General features: G+C 46.6%; 3 protein-coding genes across 8 annotated transcripts in view; 1 reads left to right on the top strand and 2 right to left on the bottom strand.

The window, feature by feature from the left end:
• Positions 1 to 1,382, bottom strand: part of Cnbd2 (cyclic nucleotide binding domain containing 2) — a 65,745-nt gene extending 64,363 nt beyond the window's left edge. Inside the window, exon 1 of one of the 2 annotated variants that reach the window (XM_052725549.1) lies at positions 1,260 to 1,382. In XM_052725549.1, the coding sequence (XP_052581509.1) occupies positions 1,260 to 1,355 (96 nt within the window). In that variant the 5' untranslated portion in view covers positions 1,356 to 1,382. The remainder of the gene's footprint in view (positions 1 to 1,259) is intronic. The other variant, XM_052725548.1, reaches the window with a different exon arrangement.
• A 10,148-nt stretch (positions 1,383 to 11,530) lies between these two features.
• Scand1 (SCAN domain containing 1) lies at positions 11,531 to 12,324 on the top strand. Its single transcript, XM_052725388.1, has 2 exons — positions 11,531 to 11,646; positions 11,755 to 12,324. Exon 2 carries the CDS (start codon positions 11,809 to 11,811, stop codon positions 12,253 to 12,255), a length of 447 nt encoding a protein of 148 aa, XP_052581348.1. The 5' UTR covers positions 11,531 to 11,646; positions 11,755 to 11,808; the 3' UTR covers positions 12,256 to 12,324.
• A 2,572-nt stretch (positions 12,325 to 14,896) lies between these two features.
• Positions 14,897 to 24,388, bottom strand: part of Phf20 (PHD finger protein 20) — a 117,259-nt gene continuing 107,767 nt past the window's right edge. For all 5 annotated transcript variants that reach the window (XM_052723476.1, XM_052723481.1, XM_052723477.1 and 2 more), the window contains 3 exons: positions 20,422 to 20,821; positions 18,703 to 18,886; positions 14,897 to 17,499 (listed from right to left, as the gene is read on the bottom strand). In XM_052723476.1, coding sequence (XP_052579436.1) covers positions 17,357 to 17,499; positions 18,703 to 18,886; positions 20,422 to 20,821 — 727 coding nt within the window. In that variant the 3' untranslated portion in view covers positions 14,897 to 17,356. The remainder of the gene's footprint in view (positions 17,500 to 18,702; positions 18,887 to 20,421; positions 20,822 to 24,388) is intronic.

The raw sequence follows: 24,388 nt of genomic DNA, 5'->3' as shown, positions 1-24,388 counted from the left end.
AAGCCTCAGCTGCTCCTCATTGACCCCTTCATGCCTTCAAAAACAGCACTACCTGAGAGACTCTTTTTTTTTTTTTTTGGTTTTTTCGAGACAGGGTTTCTCTGTGTAGCTTTGTACCTTTCCTGGAACTCACTTGGTAGTCCAGGCTGGCCTCGAACTCACAGAGATCCGCCTGGCTCTGCCTCCCGAGTGCTGGGATTAAAGGCGGTGCGCCGCCGCCGCCGCCGCCGCCGCCGCCGCCGCCGCCGCCGCCACCACCACCACCACCCGGCTACCTGAGAGACTCTTATACTACCAAGTTGAGCTGCCAGCTTGAGGTACAGCCTCGACCACCTCTGGAACACAGTTTCTGTGGGTTGACCCCGAGGCAACTCTTCCCAGAAGATTTTACCTCAATGATGCTGGTCTCTTTTTTTGATTGCTTGTTTGTTTTTTCAAGTCAGGGTTTCTCTGTGTAGCCCTGGCTGTCCTGGAACTCACTCTGTAGACCAGACTGGCCTCAAACTCACAGTAGATCCACCTGCCTCTGCCTTCCAAGTGTTGGTATGCATCAATACTGCCAGGTTTTGAAGTATTTTCTTAATTAAGGTTCTCTCCTCTCAAATGACTTTAGCTTGTATCAAGTTGACATAAAACTATCCAGCACAGTTATTACTATTATTATTATTACAGGGTTGGGAATGTAGTTCAGTTGGTAGAACATGCATGAAGCCCAGGGTTCAATTCTCAACACTAAATGAACTGGTCATAGTGGCGCATGCTTGTAACTGAGTGCTCTGAAGGTGGAGGCAGGACAATGAGTTCAAGAACATCCTTGGCTATATCATGAGTTCAGAGCCAGACTGAGACATAAGACACCCTGTCTCAAAAAAACAGAATAGTGTGGGACATGGTGGCACAGTGCCTCTAAACCTAGTACTTAGGAGGAAGAGTTCAAAGCTAGCCAGGACTTTTTAAAAAACTATATTAATAATAATACAAATCAACACAAACCCAGAAAAACTGATCTTGGAAATATTGAACATTGCTGAGGAGAATAGATGGACCCACTGTGCAAAATGGTATGGTCGATTCTTACAAAGTCAAATATAGAATTACTATCTGACCCAGCAATCCCACTTCTGAGCATGCATTTAAATCAACTGAAAATGGAAATTCAAACACCAATATCACAGCAATTTTATCCACAAAAACCTGAAGGGTAGAAGCAACCAATGTGTTCATGACATGTGAATCAGTTTTTAAACAGAACCACTTACGAGATTTTTTATTTCTTCCCAGGTCCACATCATTTGCTTTCTTGACACCTTAGTCTGCAAAATCCAGGAGAACAGGATATTAGCAAATGTATACATATATTTCTGTATTCATTTATGAATATGTAAATGGGGAACTGCTCTTTAATGGGCTGTTCTTTAGATGAAAAAAAGAAGAAAGCTTGGGAGAAGAATAACCCGCAGTTAGTGCCCTGAAACGTGAATGAACTGAATGTCACAGGAGAGAACACTTAATGACAGTTTGGGGCACACTGGGCACTCAGGAGATGAGGACAGAAGGGTCAGAGGTTCAAGGTCATTCTAGACTAGAAAATAAGTTTGATGCTGACCTGGGAAACATGGAACTCTTTCTCAAAATAACCAACCACTGCCAAGCAGTGGTGGCACACATCTTTAATTCCAGCACTCGGAAGGCAGAGACAGGTGGATCTCTGTGAGGTCAAGGTCAGCCTGCTCTACAGAGTAAGTTCCAGGAAAGGCAGGGCTGTTACACAGAGGAAGCCTGTCTTGGAAAAACAAAACAAAAACAAACAAACAAATTCCAACAACTAAAATGGTCAATTAGGAGGCAGAGACAGGAAAACCTCAAGCTTGAGACCGGCCTGGGCTACAGGGAAGACCCTGTCTCTAAAAACAAACAGTGCCAGGAATGGGAGCACATGCACATAAACCCAGCACTTGGATGGCTGAGGCAGAAGGATTGTGAGTTCAAGACCAAGCTGGCAAGTTTGAGGCTAGCCTGGGCAAATGGCTAAAATGGTAATATTTATGTTATGTGTTATTTTAGGAGGCAGAGGCAGGTGGACCTCTGTGAGTTTGAGGCCAGCCTGGTCTACAGAGCGATATCCAGGACAGGCACCAAAACTACACAGGGTGCCGGGCGGTGGTGGCGCACGCCTTTAATCCAGCACTTGGGAGGCAGAGGCAGGCGGATCTTTGTGAGTTCGAGGCCAGCCTGGTCTACAGAGCGAGATCCAGGAAAGGCGCAAAGCTACACAGAGAAACCCTGTCTCGAAAAACCAGAAAAAAAAAAAAAGAAAAGAAAAAAAAAAAAGAAAACAAAACTACACAGGGAAACACTGTCTCAAAAAAACAAAAACAAAACAAAACAAAACACAAACTGCATTATAGTAAACAAAACAAAGCCTTCAAAAATGAGAGAGCCACTACTAGCAGTAAAATGTACAGTGGATTTGAACTTTTTGCCACAGAAGAGAGAAGCATGGCAAAAGGAAATTTATTCAATATCATTAGTTATTGGAGAAGTTAAAAATAAAACCATGGTTGGGCAGTGGTGGCTCACACCTTTAGTCCCAGCACTTGGGAGGCAGGTAGATCTCTGTGACTTCAAGGCCAGCCTGGTCTCCAGAGCCAGTTCCAGGACAGCCAGGGCTACACAGAGAAGCCCTGTCTCAACAAAGCAAACTACAGTGAGATAGTACTAAACACTTACTAACATGACTTTTTTTAAAATCCCTGGCTGGCCTACAACTCAGAAATCCATTGCCTCTGTAGGAATTAAAGGTGAGTGCCACCACACCCAGCTTTAGTAATATTTTTCAAAGCTTGACAGCACCAAGTGACAGGAAGGACATTCAGTCCTGGGTCCTGGTCCCACACTGGCTAGCATGTCTATTCTCTGAGCATTATCGTCCTCATTTAGGAAGCAAAGAGGATGTCCTGGGGTTCCAGGAATCAAGCACATCTGTGATGGTTAGTCTTCATTGTCTACATGATTACATTAGGAAACACCTAGGCGGGGCTGAAGTAATAGCTCAGCAGTCAGGGGCACTCCCTGATCTCATGGAAGATCTGAGTTCAGTTCCCAGTGTCCACTTTCGATGATGGCTCATGACTAACTCCAGCTCCAGAGACCTGATGCCTCTGGCCTCTGAGGACACCTGCACTCATATGCACATGCCACATGTGCACACATACATATACATAATTAAAAATAATAAAAATAGGGGGCTGGAGAGATGGTTTAGTAGTTAAGAGATTGCCTGCTCTTTCAGAGGACCTGATTTCAATTTCCAGAACCCATATGGTGGCTTTCAACCATCCTAACTATGGTTCCAGGGGATCTAATGTCCTCTTCTGGCCTCCAGAGGCAATGCATGTACATAACACACAGACATTCTTGCAGGCAAAATACCTTGACCATTTTTTTTTTCTGAGACAGGGTGAAACTCTCTATATAAATTAAACTGGCCTCAAACTCACAGAGATCCTCCTACCTCTGTCTCCTGAAGACATTTGCCACTACACCTGGCGCCATAAAAATTTGAAAAATAAAATAATAATAGTAGTAGTAGTAAATAAAAAATCTTTTTTTAAGATTTGAAAAAACAAAAATCACCTGGGAGCTCAACTCAGCTATAGATGTGGATAAGATGGCCTTTAAAGGACAATTAGGTCGGGTGGGTGGTGGCGCACGCCTTTAATCCCAGCACTCGGGAGGCAGAGCCAGGCGGATCTCTGTGAGTTCGAGGCCAGCCTGGGCTACCGAGTGAGTTCCAGGAAAGGCGCAAAGCTTCACAGAGAAACCCTGTCTTGAAAAAACCAAAAAAAAAAAAGGACAATTAGGTCCTGAGGGCTCTGATCTTAGTGAATCCAAATGAATGAGTTAATACTTTGTGGAGTCATGATATCACAGTACTATTAGATGGTGGAATTGTGGATGGTGGGGTCTGAGAGGAGGAAGCAGGTCATTGGGGTTGCGGGGGACGGGGAGGGGGCTGCATTTTGGTCTGACTTCTTTTTCTGCTTCCTGGCCATTGAGAACTAAAGGAGCCCACCCAACCCCGACCACACCTGCCGCAAACCCCTGCCACCATGATGTTCTGCCCAAGTAACAGGATCCAAAACCCAATCTTTCCTTCAAGTTGTCCTTGATATTTGGTTACAGTGATCCAAAAGCGATGAAGATACTTCTGAGAGAAAAAGTAATAATAGACAATCAAATGTTTAATTCCATTTAATTCTCGATTTTGGGCTTAAGGAAGTATTAGGTATCCTTATTGCCCAAACTCAGAAACAAAGTAAGCAAATAGATATTTGTAATCTAAATATGGGAAGAATTTTAGCACTCAAAGGTTATCACATAACTGTAAACAGTTTCAATCCACCATGGTGGGTCAGTCAGAGCAGAGCAGTGAGTCAGTGGCTGAGGCTTAGTGCCTGCAGCCCAGAAGCAGCAGGAAGTGCAGGGCAGAACTCTGAGCAGGCTCTGCCCTCCCTGATCTACTTCATCAACCAGGCCCGCCTTCACAGCACTGCCACCTAAGGACCAAACCTCTAAAACATGAACCTGTAGGGGAGCGTCCAGATTCAAACTGTTACCAAGAAGCTGCTACTGAGAAACTGTACTAAGACGACAATTTCTCTACCCTTTTTTTGTTGTTGTTTGGTTTTTTGAGACAGGGTTTCCCTGCATAGCTTTGGGCTATCCAGGAACTCACTCTGTAGACCAGGCTAGCCTCAAACTCACAGAGATCCACCTGCCTCTGCCTCCCAAGTGCTTGGATTTAAGGTGTGCGCCACCACCGCCAGGCACACAATTTCTCTACTGCTTTTGCACCTTTCTATGAATCTATACTTATTTCCAAATAAGAAGTGTTTTCTTGCTGTAGCTTTTTGAGACAAGGTCTCACTATGTAGCTCAGGTTGGTCTCAAACTCTCAACATCTGATCCCTCAGCTTCCAGAGTGATGGGATTGTAGGTGTGCCCCCACACCCAGTGAGTGATGGGATTGTAGGTGTGCCCCCACACCCAGTGAGTGATGGGATTATAGATGTGCCACTACACCCACTGGGTAAAAAGAAAGTTAAAGAAAAAACGGTTTCGAGGCTGCTTTCTCAAAAAGCATGCTCTCTGCTCCAGTTTCATTCTGTTGCTGTGTTCAAAGAGTCTGACTAGCTGGGTGGTGGTGGCGCACGCCTTTAATCCAGCATTTGGGGGGCAGAGGCTCTCTGTGAGTTCAAGGCCAGCCTGGTCTACATAGCAAGTTCCAAGACAGCCAGGACTGTTATACAAAGAAACCCTGTCTTGAAAAACCAAAAACCAAAACAAAACAAAAAACAAACCAACAAAAAACTACTGTGACCAAAAGCAACTTGGGGAGGAAAGGGTTAATCTGGTTTACACTTCCAGGTCACAATCCATTATTGAGGGAAGTCAGGGCAAGAATTCAAGGCAGGAACCATGGAGCAATACTGTCTGCTGGTTCAGTCTCTCATTTGTGTTTAGCTGACTTTTTTTTTTCAAAGTTATTTTTAATTATGTGCATGTGTGTGTATCTAGTGTGGATGGACATGGGAGGCACTGGATCCCCCTGGAGCTGGAATTACAGGTAGCTGTGAACAATCTGATGTAGGTGCTGGGACTTGAACTTAGGTCCTCTGGGAAAACTAGTACCTGTTTGTAACTGCTGAGTCATCTCTTCAACCCCTTAGCTAACTTTCTTATACAGCCCAGAACCACCTGTCCAGGAAATAGGACCACCCATGGTGGGCTAGGCCCTCTTACAGGAAATGGAACCACCCATGGAGGGCTAGGCCCTTTTACATGAAATGAGACCACCCATGGTGGGCTAGGCCATTTTACAGGAAGAAAATGGTACCACCCATGGTCACCCTGTGAATCTGAACCATCAGAACAGTCCCTCACAGAAACGCCCTTACACAAACCTGACAAGACACTCAATTAAGACTTCTTTTTCACATAATTGTAGCCTGTGCTGAGATGATGTTTAATGCTAACTAGGACACTAATTCAAACACCTGGAAAGCTCTGGCAAAGCCAGAGAATTATGTTCAAGTTTTCCCTTCACAGAAACGGAATGGAATCCATGCTTGTTTTTTCTTTCATCAATCAATACTTATGGAAGGTTTACTGAGATCTAGGGCTTGTGTTGGAAGCTCAGAAATTAATGATTTAAAATCCTTTCCTAAGAAAATCTAAATTTTAATAAAAAGGGCTAATATGTTAACCACATTGGCATAGCATTCTAAAAATGTCTTTCTTCATGGAACCACTTACTGGGTGTTTGATAGCCTTCCAGCTTTCTGCCTTTTGGGGGTACTGAGCTTCCCAGTCTGCAAAATAAAATAATATATATAATACTTAATCTGAGCCTCTGGATAGATTCAAAGATGCATATAAATTACCTGAAATAATATGAAGCATATGCACATTTTCTAGGAAGAGATTTTTTTCCAGACTATGCTGACTAAATCATAAAGGCTTTAGAAATGAATTTATAGCTGGGCCGTGGTGGTGCATGCCTTTAATTACATCACTCGGGAGGTAGAGGCAGGCAGATCTCTGAGTTCGAGGCCATCCTGGTCTACAGAGTGAGTTCTAGGACAGGCTCTAAAAGCTACACAGAGCAACTCGGTCTCGGGGGGGGGGGGGGGGGGGGGGGGGGAATTTACTATGTTTCAGTTCAATTTTGAATTTCCTCTCCTTTCTAACATTGCATGATTCATATAGACCTCAGAGGTCCCCCACTTCCATCTCTAACAGTTCATGATTCCACTATGGATGGTAACAAGGTAGAGATTTAAATCCTATGATTCCAAGACATCCCTTCCCAGGAGGAAAAGGTCTAAATTCTAAACACAGAACCTGTGCTCTTTGTGACTTACTCTTGCCAACTTCATTTTTCAGCCTTTCTTCAGATCCTACCCACTTCCCCATCTAGCCTGCAACTTGCAAGTTTTGGTTTTACTCACCGTAGGGACTTTGTATAGGCAATACCTTCTAGAAAAGTTCTTAGGGAACTACAAAAAAAGCTTCTATTGTATTTTTTTTTTTTTTGGTTTTTCGAGACAGGGTTTCTCTGTGTAGCTTTGCGCCTTTCCTGGAACTCGCTTTGGAGACCAGGCTGGCCTCGAACTCACAGAGATCCGCCTGGCTCTGCCTCCCGAGTGCTGGGATTAAAGGCGTGCGTCACCACCGCCCGGCTCTATTGTATTTTTAATATATTTTATTCTTTAATAATTTCATACACGCATACAATATATTTTGATAATATTCATTGGATTCCTGCCAATAACTTCTTCCAGATCCACCTCCAATTTTTAAATTGTGTGTGTGTGTGTGTGTGTGTGTGTTGTGTGTGTGTGTGTGTGTGTGAGAGAGAGAGAGAGAGAGAGCAGAGACAGAGACAGAGACAGAGTGGGGGAGTTCAGGTACTGGCAGAGGCCAGAGACATTAAATCCCCTAGAACTGAAGTTACAGGTGGCTGTGAGCTACCTTACCTGGGTACTGAAAACTGAAAGGCATATGTACTCTTTCTTGGAGCTGGGGTGGGGACAGGGTTTTTACCATGTAGCTCTGACTGGCCTAGAACTCACTATGTAGACCATGCTAGTCTCAAACTCACTGAGCTCTGCTTGCCTGTGAAGCCCTGGGATTAAAGGACTGTGTTACCATACCAGCTACAACATGCACTCTTTTTTCTTTTTCAAGACAGAGTTTCTCTGTGCAGTTCTGGCTGTCCTGGAACTCACTCCTTAGACCAGGTTGGCCTTGAACTCAGAGATCTGTCTACCTCTGCCTCCTGAGTGCTGGGATCACAGGTGTGCACAGCATTCACTCTTAGCCAGCCATCTCTCTAGCTCCAGGGAACATGTCATAGGGGGCCTCTGTCCCTTTCTGGGGTTCAGTTCCTTTTCTGGAAATTAGAGATACAAACCTTATTAGTGAGTACGCTGTCAAGTAGAAGGTACTATCTGCCAGAAATTGCCAGAGATCACACTTTTGCTAGCATCATCTCTGAATTTTCACAGAAACTTCCATGAGGTTAGTTCTTACATCTTGATTTTTTATTTTATACATAAGAAAACTGTAGTTCAGAGGCTGTAGGCAAGGGACCTAATAAAAATGTGTCTCTGTGTGTGCATGATGCACTCATGTGAGTGGACAGGTATGTGAGAAGGCCGGAGGAGGGTATCTTACTCTATATGCGCTCCTTATTGCCTCGAGATAGGGCCTCAGATTGAACTTAGAAGCGCTTAGGTTTTGGCTAGGCTGGCAAACCAGCTCTCAAGATCCACCTGCCTCTAGCCCCCAACACTAGGGTTATAGGCAAGCTCAGTCATGCCTGGTTTTTCTCACAGGGGTTTTGAATTCAGGTACTCATGCTTTCGAAGCAAACACCCTTACCAAATGAGTCATCTCCCTAGTTCTGAAAACCCCTTTTAAAGCCTTGTCTTTCCAGGGCTTTATTCATTCCTCCCAACAACTGGGGGGGGGGGGGTAGGTATTTTTACTGCTAGGGGTGCTAAAGCAAAGAATCCCTGCAAAGAGGATGCCGCCAGACAGCCTAACTCCAACATTCTAGACAGCAGCTATTCAACAAAAATATACCACAAACTGTATGTGTAATTTCAATTTTCATAGCAGCTGTATTTCAAAAGTAAAAAGACATAGGTAAAATTAAATATAATAACATAGTTTATTTCACCCAATATATACAAAATAATACAACATGTGTTCCAACATGCAATAAATATAAAACCTTATTCTTTTTTTTCACTTTAGAATATTGCTGTCTTCAATTTCATACACACATATAATGTATGATGATTACATTCCACCTTAGTTTTTTTTTTTTTTTGGTTTTTTCGAGACAGGGTTTCTCTGTGTAGCTTTGCGCCTGTCCTGGAACTCACTCTGTAGCCCAGGCTGGCCTCGAACTCACAGAGATCCGCCTGGCTCTGCCTCCCGAGTGCTGGGATTAAAGGCGTGCGCCACCACCGCCCGGCCCACCTTAGTTTTTTAAATGAACATAATATTTGCAATTGTAACCATATTTAAGTTCACAATTCAGTGGCATGAATTACATTCAAGATATTAATTACACTCATGATATTAATTACACTCATATTAATTACATTTGTGGTATTCATTGATTACATTCGCAGTATTCATTCAATAACTATATTTATGATATTCATTAATTACATTAATTGTATTGATTTATTACATTCATGATATTATGTCCTGATACTACTGTCCATTTGTGGGGCTTTTTCATTACACAAAACAGAGATTCTGTACTTAGTAAATCATTGCTCTATATTTTTTTCTTCTCCATCTTGAGATAACATCTAATCTTTCTATGAATTTGTATATCCTATATATTTTATGTAATACAATTCTATAGTATTTGTCCTTTTTTTAAATGTAAAAACATTTTATGTACAACTGCAGGAGAAATAATACACAGATAGCTTGAACATAAAAACAGGTTATAATTCAAAAGTCCAGGGTGAAGCCGCCTTCTTTTCCGACACAGATGCACGAGTATTCTTGAAAGACCCCCGAAGAGAGTCTTCCCTCTGGAGAGACCCTCGCCCAGAGATCACACCGAGACCACAAGTCAGATGCAAACAGCAAGAGGCTTTATTCAGGAACACGGGTACCCGGGGCGACACAGTCCCTCCAGAGGCTGAAGAGACTGGCTCGCCCACGGGCTGGAGTGGAGGGATTTTATAGGGTCGGGCAGCAGAAGGGCGGGGTACAGAAGCAAGAAGCATATTTTACAGGGTTCTGATTGGACAACTCATATGAGGCCATGGTTTACAGGGTTCTGATTGGGCGATTCATATGAGGCCAGGTTTACAGGGTTCTGATTGGACGACTCATATGAGGCCATGGTTTACAGGGTTCTGATTGGACGATTCGTATGAGGCCAGGTTCAAACTCAGGACAGCTCGTGGTTTTTCCCCCCCCCCCCAGCTCGACACGCCTGCTGACCTGGCTCCCATCCAGGGTACAAACTGTCCCTCCGACCCTCCAGTTCCCTGTTCTGGGGCCAGGTGGCCGACCGCAGACACCCCGCTCGTTCCTGCGCCCATGTCCTCCAACTGAACCCTCCCCGCACTCCTCAGGCCCTGCTCAAGATGGCGTCAGGCCAAGCAAGCATGCTGGGGCCCCTCAGCACCCCCCCAGAAGAGTCCCGGGGGTCCCGGCCTGCACCTCCCTGCAGGGCTCCCCAGTCCTCAGGCCGCGCCACCCCGGGGGCACCCGGGCCCCAGTCTGCACCGCCCGGAGGGTCCCCGGCCCTTGGCCTGCTCCACCACGCAGGGTCCCCGGCTCTCGGCCTGCTCCATCCCGCAGGGCCCCGGGCGCCCGGGGTCGCGGCCCGCACCACCCTCGCCGGCGGCTGCACCGGGCGCTGGCACCGGGCAGCGGCGCCAATCGGGCTCGAGGACACGGCGGGCCCGGGCTGGGAGCCTGCGGTCTCTGCCTACGATGCGGGGCCCGGGCGCGCGGGCCGCTGCGGGGGCGCGCATGGCGGGCGCGGGCGGCTGGCGCGGGGACGGGGATGCGGCCCGGCCTGCGCTGCCCTTGGCTCCGCTCCTGGCGGCCTTTCATTCTACACTATAATACATCTTAACTCGGCGTATTTACATGGACGCCGTAATTACAGTTCACTTACTAATCCTAAAATTAAAAAGCAGTCTCTTGGTTTTTGAGGACAAGCAAAAATAACGACAAAGAACCCTCGAGCATTTGCTTTGTGCCAGGAAACATCTTAAGAATCTTGCCCAAGTATTTTGTCAACCTCAAAATAAGGTGAGTTCTATTGCACTCAAGCAGGCGAGAGGTTGTGCGTGTGTGTACTTAGAGTCTCAGCCCAGGGGTGAACTCTAAATCTAAGATTACAGGTTTGAGAGGTCTTTCTTTTTCTTTTTTCTTTTTTTGGTTTTTCGAGACAGGGTTTCTCTGTATAGCCCTGGCTGTCCTGGAACACTCTTATGTAGACCAGGCTGGCCTCGAACTCACAGAGATCCTCCTGCCTCTGCCTCCTGAGAGCTGGGACCACGCCCAGCCGAGCGGTCTTTCTTAAAGGAGTCGGAGACCCTTGTCCCGCTGTCCCACCCGGGTCATCCACCAAGCTCCGACAAGCCCCCTGGCCAGCTCTCAGTCTCATTTACCCAGGACTGTCAACGCTGGCCCCTGATCCTGGTCCAGCATCTGACCTAGCAGGCGCAGGTCACCTGCAAGCCAAGGTGGCTCGGGAGCGTCGCCTGGATCCTGTCGTCCTCCTCTCCTTCCTCTTCCCACTCCCATTTGGAATACACTTCCGACTCGGATTGCGACTCCGATTCCGACTCCAGGTCCGTCGACTCCTCCTCCTTCTCTGCCTTCCTCTTGTGGTGCTCGAGGTGCTCCTCCGAGCCGCTCTCCGAGCCGCTCTCCGAAGAGCTGACATCTGGGTACCACAAGGTCTTTCGCCGGTCAAACTTCACGAAACTGCTAGTGGGCGCGGCTTCCGGGTTCAGGCGCTTCAGGCTGCTCTTGAGGCTCGCGTAGTCGTCCATTTCCGGCCGCCGCGGAGCTTCGCGGGTGGAGGTAAGCTCGGCTCGCCCTCGCCCTCTGCGGAGCCCGCGTCCCTCCCGCTGGGGCAGCGCTGGCTCTGCCCTTCAGCCCATCCCTCTTTCCACCCCCGTCTCCACGCAGACGCAGAACCAGCTCGTAGCTGCGGGACAAAGGGTGACGCCGAGAGCCGTAGTCATGGCGGCGCCGGAGCCCAGCCTGGCCGCCCCGAGCCCCGCGGCGCCGCCGCCGCCGCCGCCGCCGCCCGAGCAGCAGGAAGGAGTCGGCGACTGGGCGGACCCCGGGCCCGACTCCGTGAGCTCCGCGGCCCCGGAGCTCCCCGGCTCGGCCGCAGCTTTGGACGCGGCGCTGCAGGCTGAAGCCGCCCCGCGGCCTGGCGTCTCTCGGCCCGGCCCCGAGACGTTTCGCCAGCGTTTCCGGCAGTTCCGCTACCAGGACGCGGCGGGTCCTCGGGAAGCCTTCCGGCAGCTGCGGGAGCTGTCCCGCCAGTGGCTGCGGCCCGACATCCGCACCAAGGAGCAGATCGTGGAGATGCTGGTGCAGGAGCAGCTGCAGGCCATCCTGCCCGAGGCGGCCCGGGCCCGGCGGCTGCGGCGCCGCGCGGACGTGCGCATCACTGGCTGAGCGGCGGAACTGGGGGGCTCCTTGGACTGATACCCTACCCCGAGTTAATGAAAAGTTGAATTTTGACAACTCCTGTGGTCTGGTGTGTCTTTCGTTCGTCATTTATTTATTGGGCTTATTTCCCGAGCTTGTTCCCCACCTTTCCAGTTGATAGAGGATTCTGGGATCGTATAAGAGTAAAGCTTTTATTTTCTACTCCTAGACCACTGGGGATGCGCAGGACTTTGCCCTTAAGGAGGGGAATTTCTTCCTTCTCACCTTGTTGACTAGCTCTAGGCCTTCCCTCTACCTCATCGGTAGTTTCTCTGAACCGATCTGAGTTTTGTCTTGCAAAAGGCCATGTTGCCGGGCGGTGGTGGCTCACGCCTTTAATCCCAGCACTCGGGAGGCAGAGCCAGGCGGATCTCTGTGAGTTCGAGGCCAGCCTGGGCTACCAAGTGAGTTCCAGGAAAGGCGCAAAGCTACACAGAGAAACCCTGTCTCGGAAAACCAAAAAAAAAAAAAAACAAAAAAAAAAAACCAAAAGGCCATGTTGATGACGGTTTCTGTCGTCTAGTGTCCACACTACCCTCTAATATCCGAGCTTGAGCCGTAAAATAAGTGCCCCTATTAAATGCTCAGCTCAGAGTCGTGGTTCATGCTTTTAATCTCAGCACATGGGGGAGTGGGGGCGCTTGGGGCTGGGGCCAGCCTGGTCTACGTAGTGAATTCCAACCAGGGTTATGTAGAGAGACCCTCAACCAAAAAAAAAAAAAAAAAAAAAAAAAACTGGTCAAGCAACAGAACTGGTGTTATCAAGGAAAAATTAAATGACTCTTACAGCTTCACTTTCTGTTCCGTGGCTTAAAGATCAGTAATTGCACTCCACACAGTAGACAATACATTTTCTTCCCAGTAATTTTGCTGGAGATAACTTCTGCTGTGTGGCTTCTAACAGTTAACCTGAATTACTATTAAGGTAACTAGATGTTTGTGGGAAGGTTTTTTTTTTTCTTTTTCTTTAGTTGAACTTTTTCTTGAGTTGATTTATACCATTTCCACTTTTGTCCCCTCCAACCCCTCCATGCCCTCACTTCCCCTACTATTTATGACTTCTAACACTGTTACATAAAACAAATGAAAAGGCTTGGCACCTGCCTCCCCACCTTAACCTTTTGGTCAGTGTGGTACTGGCTTTGCACGTGCAGGTGTTTATCATTAGAGAAGTGTTTTGCCTAAAGCTGTAATATAGGGTTCATGACCTTTAAGGTTAAAAACAGACCAGTGGCCATGACCAGAGTGTATACCATGAAAAGAGGGAGAGCTGACATCTCCAATTCCTCAATACTTCTGCCTATTCCTCTCCTTTATTAGCTTCTCTTGAATTAGCTTCCTGGAATGAAGCACACTTGTGAGCAAAGCTCCCTTGTCTTTACAATGCACAAACAAAAACCTTTTTCAGTCTCTAATGCTCCACTGCACAATGGTTTTTCATGGAATGAGCTTGTAATGTGTTGAGTAACATTACTTGAAGTCCTAATTTTAATGTATTCAGGGGGCTCCTGTTTTGAATACCTTCCTTTAGTCCTCAACTCTACCAAAGGAAGGAATTTCTCAAGGAATGGGAACCAGTTTTCCTTGAGGCTTCCATTGTGTGTGTGTGTGTGTGTGTGTAGGAAGCTTGGGTTTGTTCCGGAGCAGTGGATGAATCTCAGTGCAGGGAAGGCAGGGCCCCGTGCATTGCTTCCAGCAACCAAAACTAGTAAGTCTGCAGCTTCCACTACAATGCATGAGCCAGACTTGGGTAGAAGCTGGGGTGAGCATCTAGCTTTGGATGGTTTGAAAGCATTTTGTTATGTTTTCATGGGATTGCTTGACAGGGTTTGCGTTTGTCTTCCTGTATGAGACTGTCATAGAAGAGCAGGCATGCTATAAAAGGCAGTGATTATATATGTATGTGTGTGTATATATATTTTGGTGGGGGAGCAGGGAAAGGTAGCTGTCTGGTCCCTGGGACTCCGGTGGGTAGGGCCTAGGGGCTAGAGATCTGATCAGCTGGTCCGGAGATGGGGGCTTAGCTGTTCCCAGTCTGTGTAGGGTAGGCTTATGATTCTGATGATCTGGTTCGGTGGCTGGGCGCCGCCGCCTTCTGTGTTCTCAGGTCCCGTTTTGCACATTCGTCAACTCAGCTGATCTTGTTTCCTCACACTGCAGACTGTAGGATTCTGAATCCTCTCCCGAATGGATCTCAGCTGAGCAGGTTGTTTAGTAGGGCAATCTCACCAACACCTCCAAGTTGTTGGGCTTCGCAGGATTGGCAACTGGGCCCTGATTACATTTATTTTAAAAGTAGGGTAAAGCATTTGATTCTTGCTGGTGGGTTATGGTGGTGCACTCAGGAGACTAAGGCAGGTTGACTGCAAGTATGAAGCCCAACTTTGGGTTAGATGACAAGCTCAAGGCCAGCCTGGACTACATAGCAAGACTGTCTAAAAAATAACTGGGTGTGGTGGCATAGGACTTTAATCCTAGCACTTAAGGCAGAAGCAGGGGATTTCTGGGAGTTCTAAGCCAGTCGGCTATATAGTGAGACCTTGCCTCCAAACTAAACAAACAAAACTCACAACCTTTTATACTCCAGTAACATGTGACTGACACATAGTAACAAGAACCTGTTTTATTTTCTCCAGATACAGAGGTTTGCATGTTTTGCAAATATTGCTTGAGAGCAACACTCCTATGTACAGTGCCTTCTAACAGCTCGTAAACACAGATACGTATCCACAGTGCAATTGGCTCAGCCAGGATCCACCTTGCATACATACTTAAACAAATGATTGATCAATGGCGACTTCCTATAGGTGGACAGTTTTCTCAACAGACAGAACGTGGCACATGTCTCTCTAAACGGTATCTGCATTGTTTGCTCCACCTCAGGGGTTAATTCATTGTGACCCAGGAACTGGGAGTGGAGCCCCTCAACATGGCTTTAAGTTAGGGAAGAACTGAGGTTATCAGAACATGGGGAGTCTGCTTCGCTTCCCTAAGAACAAAAGTCACAATGAAACCAGATCACTTCCTTCACAATACCTAAATGATGAAGCCAGCAATGACCACCTGGCAAAATTAGGATCAGTTTCTGCTTCCATCTTTGAACAAGACACAAAATTGACTGCTTTCAAAGTTACAGCTTCCCCAGATGTGACACTCAAGAGCAGTTACATAAAAGAAAGAAAAACTTTAATTTAAAAACCTTTATTACATTTGTTTATTGTGTGTATGTGTGTCAGAGGACAACTTCAAGGTGTCAATTCTCTACTCTGTGGGTCCTGGGGTCGAACTCAGGTCAGCAGGCACCTTTACCAACTGAGCCATCTCTCTGGCCCTCAAATCAGTATCGATGTAACAATCATCATACCTCACACAGATGTAGCAATAGACAATTTTCTTGGTTTTTCCCCTTTCATCATCCAGTTCTCAAGATGCAGCTATCTGATAAATTACCCAGAACACCGATGTTATACTACCAACTCCCGGAGCATTTCTTCTCACAACAGAAACATGTTAGCAGTGGGTAGCAAGCAGCCTTTTGTAAGGAACTGTGTGGGCTTCAGTATGTGTCACACACTCCCTAAGCTATGTTAGGTCAACTCATGCTTGTCCTGCAGCTCATTTTATAGCAGATGGTAAACAAATCACTAGACTGGGCATTCATTCCCTGAAACTTCTCTGTACACAGGCCTGAATTCATGGCCACAATGACCTGTTCTGCCTGAACCTTAACCATTCCCAAGGCAGCTGGAGATGCTGCTGTTGCTAGCTACTGACACTGGCTCCTTGATGTTTACACAGTAAATATTTGCAGCCTAAAACATTACAGATTCCAAAACTCATGATGAACCTGTGGGTGTTGATGGATAAATGTACTTTGATATTTGCCTTTAGTGATGCAAAACCTGGTAAAATGAAGTCCTCAAAGCTTGGAGCCTTTTAAACTTTGCCTAGTAAGGTAAAACAAAACAATACAGCAATTACACATGGAAACAGAACCTGGGAAGTAACACAAATATTCTCTCCGAAGGTACAAACAGGTTGTACCTGGGCCTGAAGCAGCAGCATCACCTTGATCTCACAAGTAACACGAAGAGTTAATTGGAAGTGTTAAAGTGCATCAGCAACCCCGAAGACGCCAGTCCCCACACTAGCCTCCAGAGGAGGAAAGTGACGCAGACTCAAGTTGCTGATGACGACACAGAATAAGGTAAGTCCCATGTTCTTTGTAACAAATACAGTCAAAGTTCAAAGTCTTGGGAAACTTTTTTTTTCAATTTTAAATAGAAGTGGGAAGTTGTTGAAATTAATGAGTGGGTAGAAAATGCTGTCCTTTGGGTTCCAGACCCTGCCTGCTTCCTTCTGGAATTCCTTGTAGATTTTCATTACAGCAAGATTCTAGTTCCCCTTCAGCAGTTTCGGCTTGGCTGCCAAAGCCATGGCCCAGACGACTCTGGGGTAAAAAAACATAACACTTTATCCCCCGTACCGTGAAATCATGCAGGAGATGTGGCGAGAAAATGAAGTCCTGGAAGCAGTGCCGTCGAGGCCCTGCTCCTCCTTCCCGAACTGCATGGCCCAGTGAAGTCTCAACATTCCAGTGAAGCTGAAAGATGGAAATGGTGCCTGCTGCCCATGTACCATGCCAGGCAGAGAAACCAGAGGGGTTGGCACATGCCTCAACCTGACCCAAAAGTCAATTAAATAAACTGCAAATTGAATTTACAACTGTTTCCGACTAGACTTTTTTTTTTTGGCTCTCATCCCATTTATCACCAGTGGCACGATTCCAAGTGAGGATGTGCAAAGAGTCGCTTTGTTCAACAATGTGCACAGAAGGGGGCTCTGGCGATGCGCTGCCTTCATGGTCGGCTTCCAGAGCAAGAGTGCCCTGTCCTCCAGCAGCCAAAATGGTCTCTTTGTCCCAGTGTCCATCACACTCCTGGCCAAATCCCTGAAGTCAGTCAGTGTCCCGTGCATTCAGCATGCTAAGTTTATTTACTTAAATACGTGAAGCTCCCCCCCAGCAAACATGCCAGGACTGTGCTCCAATTGTCTTGGGTGCCCAATTTCATGTCGAGCAGCAGAGGGCAATCTGCTGCACCTTGCCCAGGTCAGTCAGCAGCTGCTTGATGCAATGCTTGAGCTGTGGAAGCCTGGCCAGTGGCTCTGGGGGCTCCAGTTCCCCAGTGTAGTCCAGCCAGCTCTCCAGTACTGCAGGGACAAGAGAGAGAAGATCCAGTGAGTACTTAGAACTTGACTTACAAAAACTTCAACACAAGGACACAAGGCCATTTCAACCTAGGCTGCCTCAATATTAGCACCCCACAAAGCATCGCTCCAGGGCACAAGGCTCTAATGTTAAAGGTTTGCAGTGAGCTATCCCCTATAAGCTTGCATGTTGAATGCGTGGTCCCCAGCTGGTGATGCTGTCTGGGCAGAAAGTAGGTCACTAGGGGTGTGTCTTTGACAGTTATGCCTGGGTCCCTTCCTCTCTCAACCCAGTCTGCCAAGAAACAGACAGGTGCCTCTATGACATGCTCTCACTGCCGTGACTCTCTGAAATGGTAAGCTACTCAAGCAAATTTTCCTTCAAGTCGTTTGTGTCTGGTTTTTGGTTACAGCAGCGACAATACAAATGCTTCAAGCCCTAGTTAGTGGTCGAAGGAATGATCTATGTCTGTGCTCCCCAATACAGTGGCCACCAGCCAAATCAGATACAGCTGCTGAGCTCTGAAAGCGGGCACTGCAACTATAGAACGCATCTGACTTGTATTCACTTTGAATGTGGTACATAGGCACACAATGTTAGCTGCTGTTGTGCCAGAGCAGAGTCTAGAAGGTTCTGAAGACCAACCGAAGTCATTACCAGTCTTTCTAAAGCTCTCCCATGTAAATAGGGCAGGCTGGGCTGCTAGAAAAATGAAGAGTCTATAAGGACTTTAAGGTGGTTGTTTTTTTAATCACTGTCAATTCTAATTTGCTTCAGATTAACACGTGATAGATAATTAACACAAAATATACTTATTTTTTCCTTTAAGAAGTTAGTGTAAGCCTGGTGTGGTGGGTACAGCTTTAATTCTAGCAATCAGGAGGCAGAGACAAGACAAGCCTAGCCCACTTGGAGAGACCCTGTCTCAAAAGCTAATCTGGCCAGGCAGTGGTGGTGGGCACACACCTTTAATCCCAGCACTCAGGAGGCAGAGGCAGGTGGATCTCTGTGAGTTCAAGGCCAGCCTGGGCTACAGAGGGAGTTCCAGGACAGCCAGAGCTACACAGAGAAACCCTGTCTTGAAAAATAAACAACTGTTAGGCTTGTCCTCACTGAGGGAGAACTAAGTGAAATGAGGCAAGAAGAGAGCTGTCCCTGCACGGCCAGGCTGTGGGCTTCAGGTGATGTCAAGAAAGGAACCCTACCATCCAGCTCCTTCTCAATCGAGTCCATCCGATGCGTCACTTCATCCTGAAGAGACTCCACATGCGTCAGCAGGTTGAAGTGCCACTGGTGCTGTGAGCTCACTAGCCCTTCTCCGCCTCTGTCCAGCAGCTTCCGAGCAGGGGCTTCTTCTGGCAGGACCTTCTTGGCAATGTATTCCTTCACCTGGGCATGCAATGATGTGTCAATCACTGATCAGAGCCAGCCAGCTCTTTCTCCAACGGGCCAGCATTTACAGGCCTGGCCTGGGAAAAAGCACTGCTTGCCTGAATGCCCTCGATCCCCATCTACTGCCGCCCATGTGGTGCCCAATGCATCAAAATGCCATTGCCTCAGAACTGCACCCACGGGCTCAGAAGGCCCTGCAGATGTTTCCTCTGGCTTCCCCAGTGCCTCAGCCTGAAGCAGGCCTCTCAGAACCTTGAGGGCTGCCCAGAGCAGGACTAGTGTAGAGGAAGGTTAGGGTATTAGAGTTATGTTTAGTGAGTCCTGGCTGTCTCTTGGTGAACATGTGGCCCTGATGTTATTCCCCCTATCAGCAACATGGATGTGGTATTCTAAAGTTTCATGAAAGTGAAAATATGGGGCCAGTATGTAGTCAGCTCACCAGGGGGTTGCCTTGATGAGTATAAGATCTTCCAGATTTCACATGTGTTTCCTCTAGAAATCTGCTTAATCAACAAGACTGCTAGCCTTTTACTGCACAGTTTGGGATCTCAACCTTTTATTCCTTTGGGACGATAACAATTCAAGGTAACATTTAGGGCTTTCTGTGTACAAAGCAATGTCCTGAAAGCTTCCATGGGTCTGATAAGGAAAGCCAGAATCAAAGTGGCTAAACCTAGGTTTGGAAATGATCTGCCACAAAAAGGCTATCCTTACCACCTTGGCCAGATTTGCTTAGACATTAGCAAGTGTACAGGCTGAAGGTGCAATCCCCACTCTGGAAGCATGGTGGGGATGGTCACTCCCTCTTAGCAATACACAGCAGTGCAGTCATGCTGCCAATGCCAATACACAGGTTAAAGTCTGGGAACGTAAGGATGACCAGGCAAAAATCTGAGCCCACACAAGGCCTCACTCACAGAAGACAGGCACTGGGAGACTCACGAAGAATTAGAGGGAGACACTGGCACGACACTGGGGGCTCAGAACAGAGTGACTTAAAAATAACAAAACTGAATAACAAACACAAGGCTGGCTCTTGGGAAAAATGCTCAAAGTAGCAAATACTTGAATGAGATTAACCCTTCTTATGGCAGGGCTAGAAACAACGACATGCAGTCTTGTTGTTGTTGAACAAGACTTAACAATGTGCTTGACCATGCTCATGCTAATAATTAGCACCCAGGAGCAATTATGATGTAAATGATACTAAAGAAAAACCTCCTTTTTCTTCACTCTATTTTTTCCAAGTTTGAATCAATTTCTCTACTTGACACCTCCTCTCTCTGTCCCTGGACCCAAAATTCTGCCATTTTGTGGGATTTTCTGGAACTAATGACCTTTGGCTAAAATGGGTCCTCTGACTTTCTGTACCCATCTTAATAGAGGAAAAAACCAAAAACCAAAAACCCTCTGCTGAGCAAATTTAAATAGAGTTCTATTAAGAAGTGTCTTCCACAGAACAAACAGCCTAAGAGGAGGTCTTACAGGCACCTAGCCACTAAGTAAAGAGTAAGAGAAGGCAAGCCCCGTACCTTTGGGGAGCAGGGTTTAGGATCACTGTCCCCTCTGCTCCTGTCTTGGTCCAGAGGCCAGCCTAGGCGAGGGGAGAGGGGATCGTCACCATTCTCACAGAGGGGGTTGACTGGATCATCAAGGGCAGAGCCTCTCGTCTCCACTACCAGCTTCTGCTCCACAGCAGGGTAATAGGTGCGGGGCTTCTGGTAGCAATGCTCGCTGGTGATATACGACTCCTCCACAGACCGGGGCAGGGGCAACGGCTTCTCCACTGCCCCATTCAAAGTTCTATAGCTCGGGGATTCCTCCTTGCTCCTGGTGTCTGTGATGTGAATGTGTCTGGAATGCACTCTCCCCTCTGCAGAGTGCTGTTTCCAGGGCTGGCACCACAGCTGCAGATCAGGATGCTCCCTGTTTCTGTGGGAATGGCAAACAGAGAAACAGTTTTGAGGGTAGCTAGGACCATTGCAAAGCTTGTTGACTTACAAGCTCTCTCCCATGAGGGAGAAAGACCTCTACCTGGAATATCTATCCACATATCATATTGGGGTGTAGATCCACAGTCTCTTAGGAGACCACACCCCTAGTCTCTCACTGCAGCCGCAGTGGGGAGAAGGGGACTTGGTTGCTGAGCAGTGAGCGAGCTCAGGCCCCTCCTGGCTCCTCCTTTGAAAACTAGTGTTGCCACTTGTCAGCTGCCAGCTCCGCCTCTGGAGAGGAAGTGGACACGTCAGGAACACGTCAGAATGGAAGTGTTCGGTTGGTGTGAAGGTACCTTTACATGTGGCTTACAGGAGCTGGGGAGACGGCTCAGCGGGTAACAATGCCTGATGCCAAACTGACAACCTGAGTCTGATGCCCAGAACCACATGGTAGGAGAGAACCAACTACCAATGGTTGGTTGTTCTTCGAACCAGTACACACATGCTGTGGCACATACACACATAAATAAAATGCAATTAAAAACAAATGTAGCTTACTAAAAATAAACAACTCAATCAACTGCCACAATAACCGTGGCGGGCAGCAACACTCAGTTAGCAAAGGGCAAAGGTGCTGCGGATGGCTAACTACGCATGGCCATTAATCCCAACATTCTGAAAGACTTTGACGGTTTTCCGTTTTCACCGTTCCAAAGAAAACAGCGGTCAGGGCGAGTACAGAACAGAGATTCCCACCCCGCAGCACAGCCTCTCTCTATCTGATGCAGGGGTACCTGCGAGAGTGCACGCAGAACTCTGGAAAGGACGCCACAGCTCCAGAACCATTCCTCTGGACTTCTAACCCAACAGAGGGTCATTATATCCATTTATCGGGTCATAATCAATTGTAAAGGAGGGAAAAGAACAGAAGAGGAAAAACATGACAATACACTGTTCTCACTGGCAACAAGGACATTGAGAGTTTGCATATTTGTTTTTGGTGGGTGGTGGTAGTGTGTGTATGTACATGTGCACATGCTAGGAATTGAACCTGGGGCTTTGAGCACACTAAGCAAGCATTCTACTTATCCTCTCAGCCCTTAACTATATATATATATATATATTTTAAACCTATCATCATTTTTAAGATTTATTTTTTAATTGCATGTCTGTGCCCGAGGTATGCATGTGTATGCGCATGTGCTAAATGTAAAAACAATTGGTCAGAAGAGGGCCTGGAGCTACTGCAGTTGTGAGCTGTCCAAAGCTGGTGCTAGGAACCAAACTGGGGTCCTCTGCAAGAGCTGTAAGCATTCTGAACCTCTGAGCCATCTCTCCAGCTCCCTGGCATGCGTGTGCATATGCGGACACACACTTCAACTTTCAATTATTACTTTTAATTACACTTATTTGTTAGGAGGCCATTGCCCAAGGCATATGTGTGGAGGTCAAAGGACAACTTGAAGGGTCAATCCTTTCCTCTAACATAGGGGACCCAGGGATTGCACTGAAGTCATCAATGTTGGCTGCCAGCACCTTTACCCACTGAGCCATCTTACCTGCCCACCTTTCATTTTTTAACTACCCAGAACTTGTATTACAACTTTGATCACTAAAAGGAAGAAAGAGAAAGAAGACAGAGGAAGAGACAGCCGATAGTAAAGGCAGGTCTAGAGCACAGTGGGGATGACAGTAGTCCAGGGCTCCTGTGAAAACAAGTGGCCACCAAAAGCCAAAAGCTAGCTCCACAAGACCTACAACTTTTCTATATGAGCAAAACTGTGACAGGGACAGGAGTCCGAGCAATCACTCCCTGAGCAAGCTGCTAACAATGACTCTCCCAGCAGACTTTTTAAAACTCTGTGTGTGTGTGTGTGTGTGTGTGTGTGTACCCGCAAAAGAGCACAGATGCTCTCAAGAGACCAGAGAGAGCATTGATCTCAGAGCTGGGGTTACAGATGGTTGTGAGCTGGCCAATGTTGGGAACTGAACCTGGGTCCTCTGGAAAAGCAACAAGAGCTCTTAACTGCTGAGCCATCTCTCCAGTCCCTCTGGCAACAGATTAAAGATTCTTTGTCTATGAATCATGAGTGTTTAGGATGAAAGCATAAACAAAATGTGAAATACATATACTACATTTTGCCTTATTCTAATACAATATAGATGAACCTTGAAGATATTATGCCATGTGAAATAAACAAGGGGTAAATACTGCATGATTTCTCCTGTGAGGTATCTAGAGAAGTTTGAATTCATAGGGACAGAAAGCAGAATGGTGGTTGCTGGGGCTGGGAAGAGGAGGAGGAGGAGGACACTAGAGATTAATTAATGCATGGAGAAATCAGTCTTGCAGGATGAAAAGTTCTGGAGACTGACTACATACCAGTGTTATAACTTCCACAATACAGTAATGTACAGAAAAACGACTAAGACAGAAAGAAAACAGACATGGTGTTCATGCCTGTAATCCCAACTACTCAGGAGGCCAAAGCAAGAACATTCCTTGAGCTCAGGAATTCAAGAGACAGACCAGGCAAAAAGAAAATAAAAGAGCTGAGAGCCGGGCGGTGGTGGCGCATGCCTTTAATCCCAGCACTCGGGAGGCAGAGCCAGATGGATCTCTGTGAGTTCAAGGCTAGCCTGGTCTACAGAGAGATCTAGGACAGGCACCAAAACTACGCAGAGAAACCCTGTCTCGAAAAACCAAAAAAAAAAAAAGAAGAGAAAGAAAGAAAGAAGAGCTGAACATAGGGAGGCAGAGAGGCAGAGGCAGGTGGATCTGTGAGTTCAAGGCCAGCCAGGTCTATGTATCTAGTTCTAGGCCAGCCAGGACTAAATAGAAAGACCCTGTCACAAAAAGAATAAGGAAAAAAATAAAAAGGTTTAGATGGTAAATTTTAAATTTGCATTATGTATATTTTACCACAATTTTAAAATCCCTCAAAACTGTACACCCAAAGATAGCACAAAGCCAACTATAAATGTGTATACCACACCATAGTGACCCACACTTGTAATCCCAGTTCTCAAAAGGCTGAGACAGGAGGAATGGTGTGGACTGATGCCAGTTTGGACTATACACTGAATTCTGGGCCAGCCTGGGCTACAGAGTAAGAATCTGTTTTTAAAAAAAAAAAAAAAAAAAAAAGCCTGATAAGCTATTTTAATCCCTGGGATGCATTTGCAGTTAAATGAAAAACAAAACAATAACAAAAAACATAAATGCACACACCATGTCCTGGTTACTGTATTGCTTACATAGGTTATACACTAACCGAATTCAATAAGATCTTAAAATAAGTTAACTTAATTACATGTAAAATATTCCTCAATAAAGTCAACTGTTTTACAAAGGAGTGCTTATTACATAATTGGTTTTTTTCCTAGGGGTGGGGGAGCAAGGGTACTGGTAATCACACTCAAAGACCCACACATGCTCAGCATAGCAACAGAATTTTTGGCACAGATCTAAACTTATCAGTCTTAGGGCTGACTTTGAGGCTTTCCACTTTCTCCCCAAACCTGACTGAACTGAGATCCAAAGCAGATCTCTGCCAAAGCT

The sequence above is a fragment of the Peromyscus californicus genome, unplaced genomic scaffold (genome assembly GCF_007827085.1).
Source record: "Peromyscus californicus insignis strain IS unplaced genomic scaffold, ASM782708v3 Scaffold_7__1_contigs__length_154581171, whole genome shotgun sequence".
NCBI lineage: Eukaryota > Metazoa > Chordata > Mammalia > Rodentia > Cricetidae > Peromyscus > Peromyscus californicus.
This window is presented reverse-complemented; position numbering and strand designations above follow the sequence as displayed.

Coding starts and splice junctions, on each gene's coding strand:
- Scand1 (XM_052725388.1), top strand. CDS start 11,809: ATGGCGGCGCCGGAGCCCAGCCTGGCCGCCCCGAGCCCCGCGGCGCCG.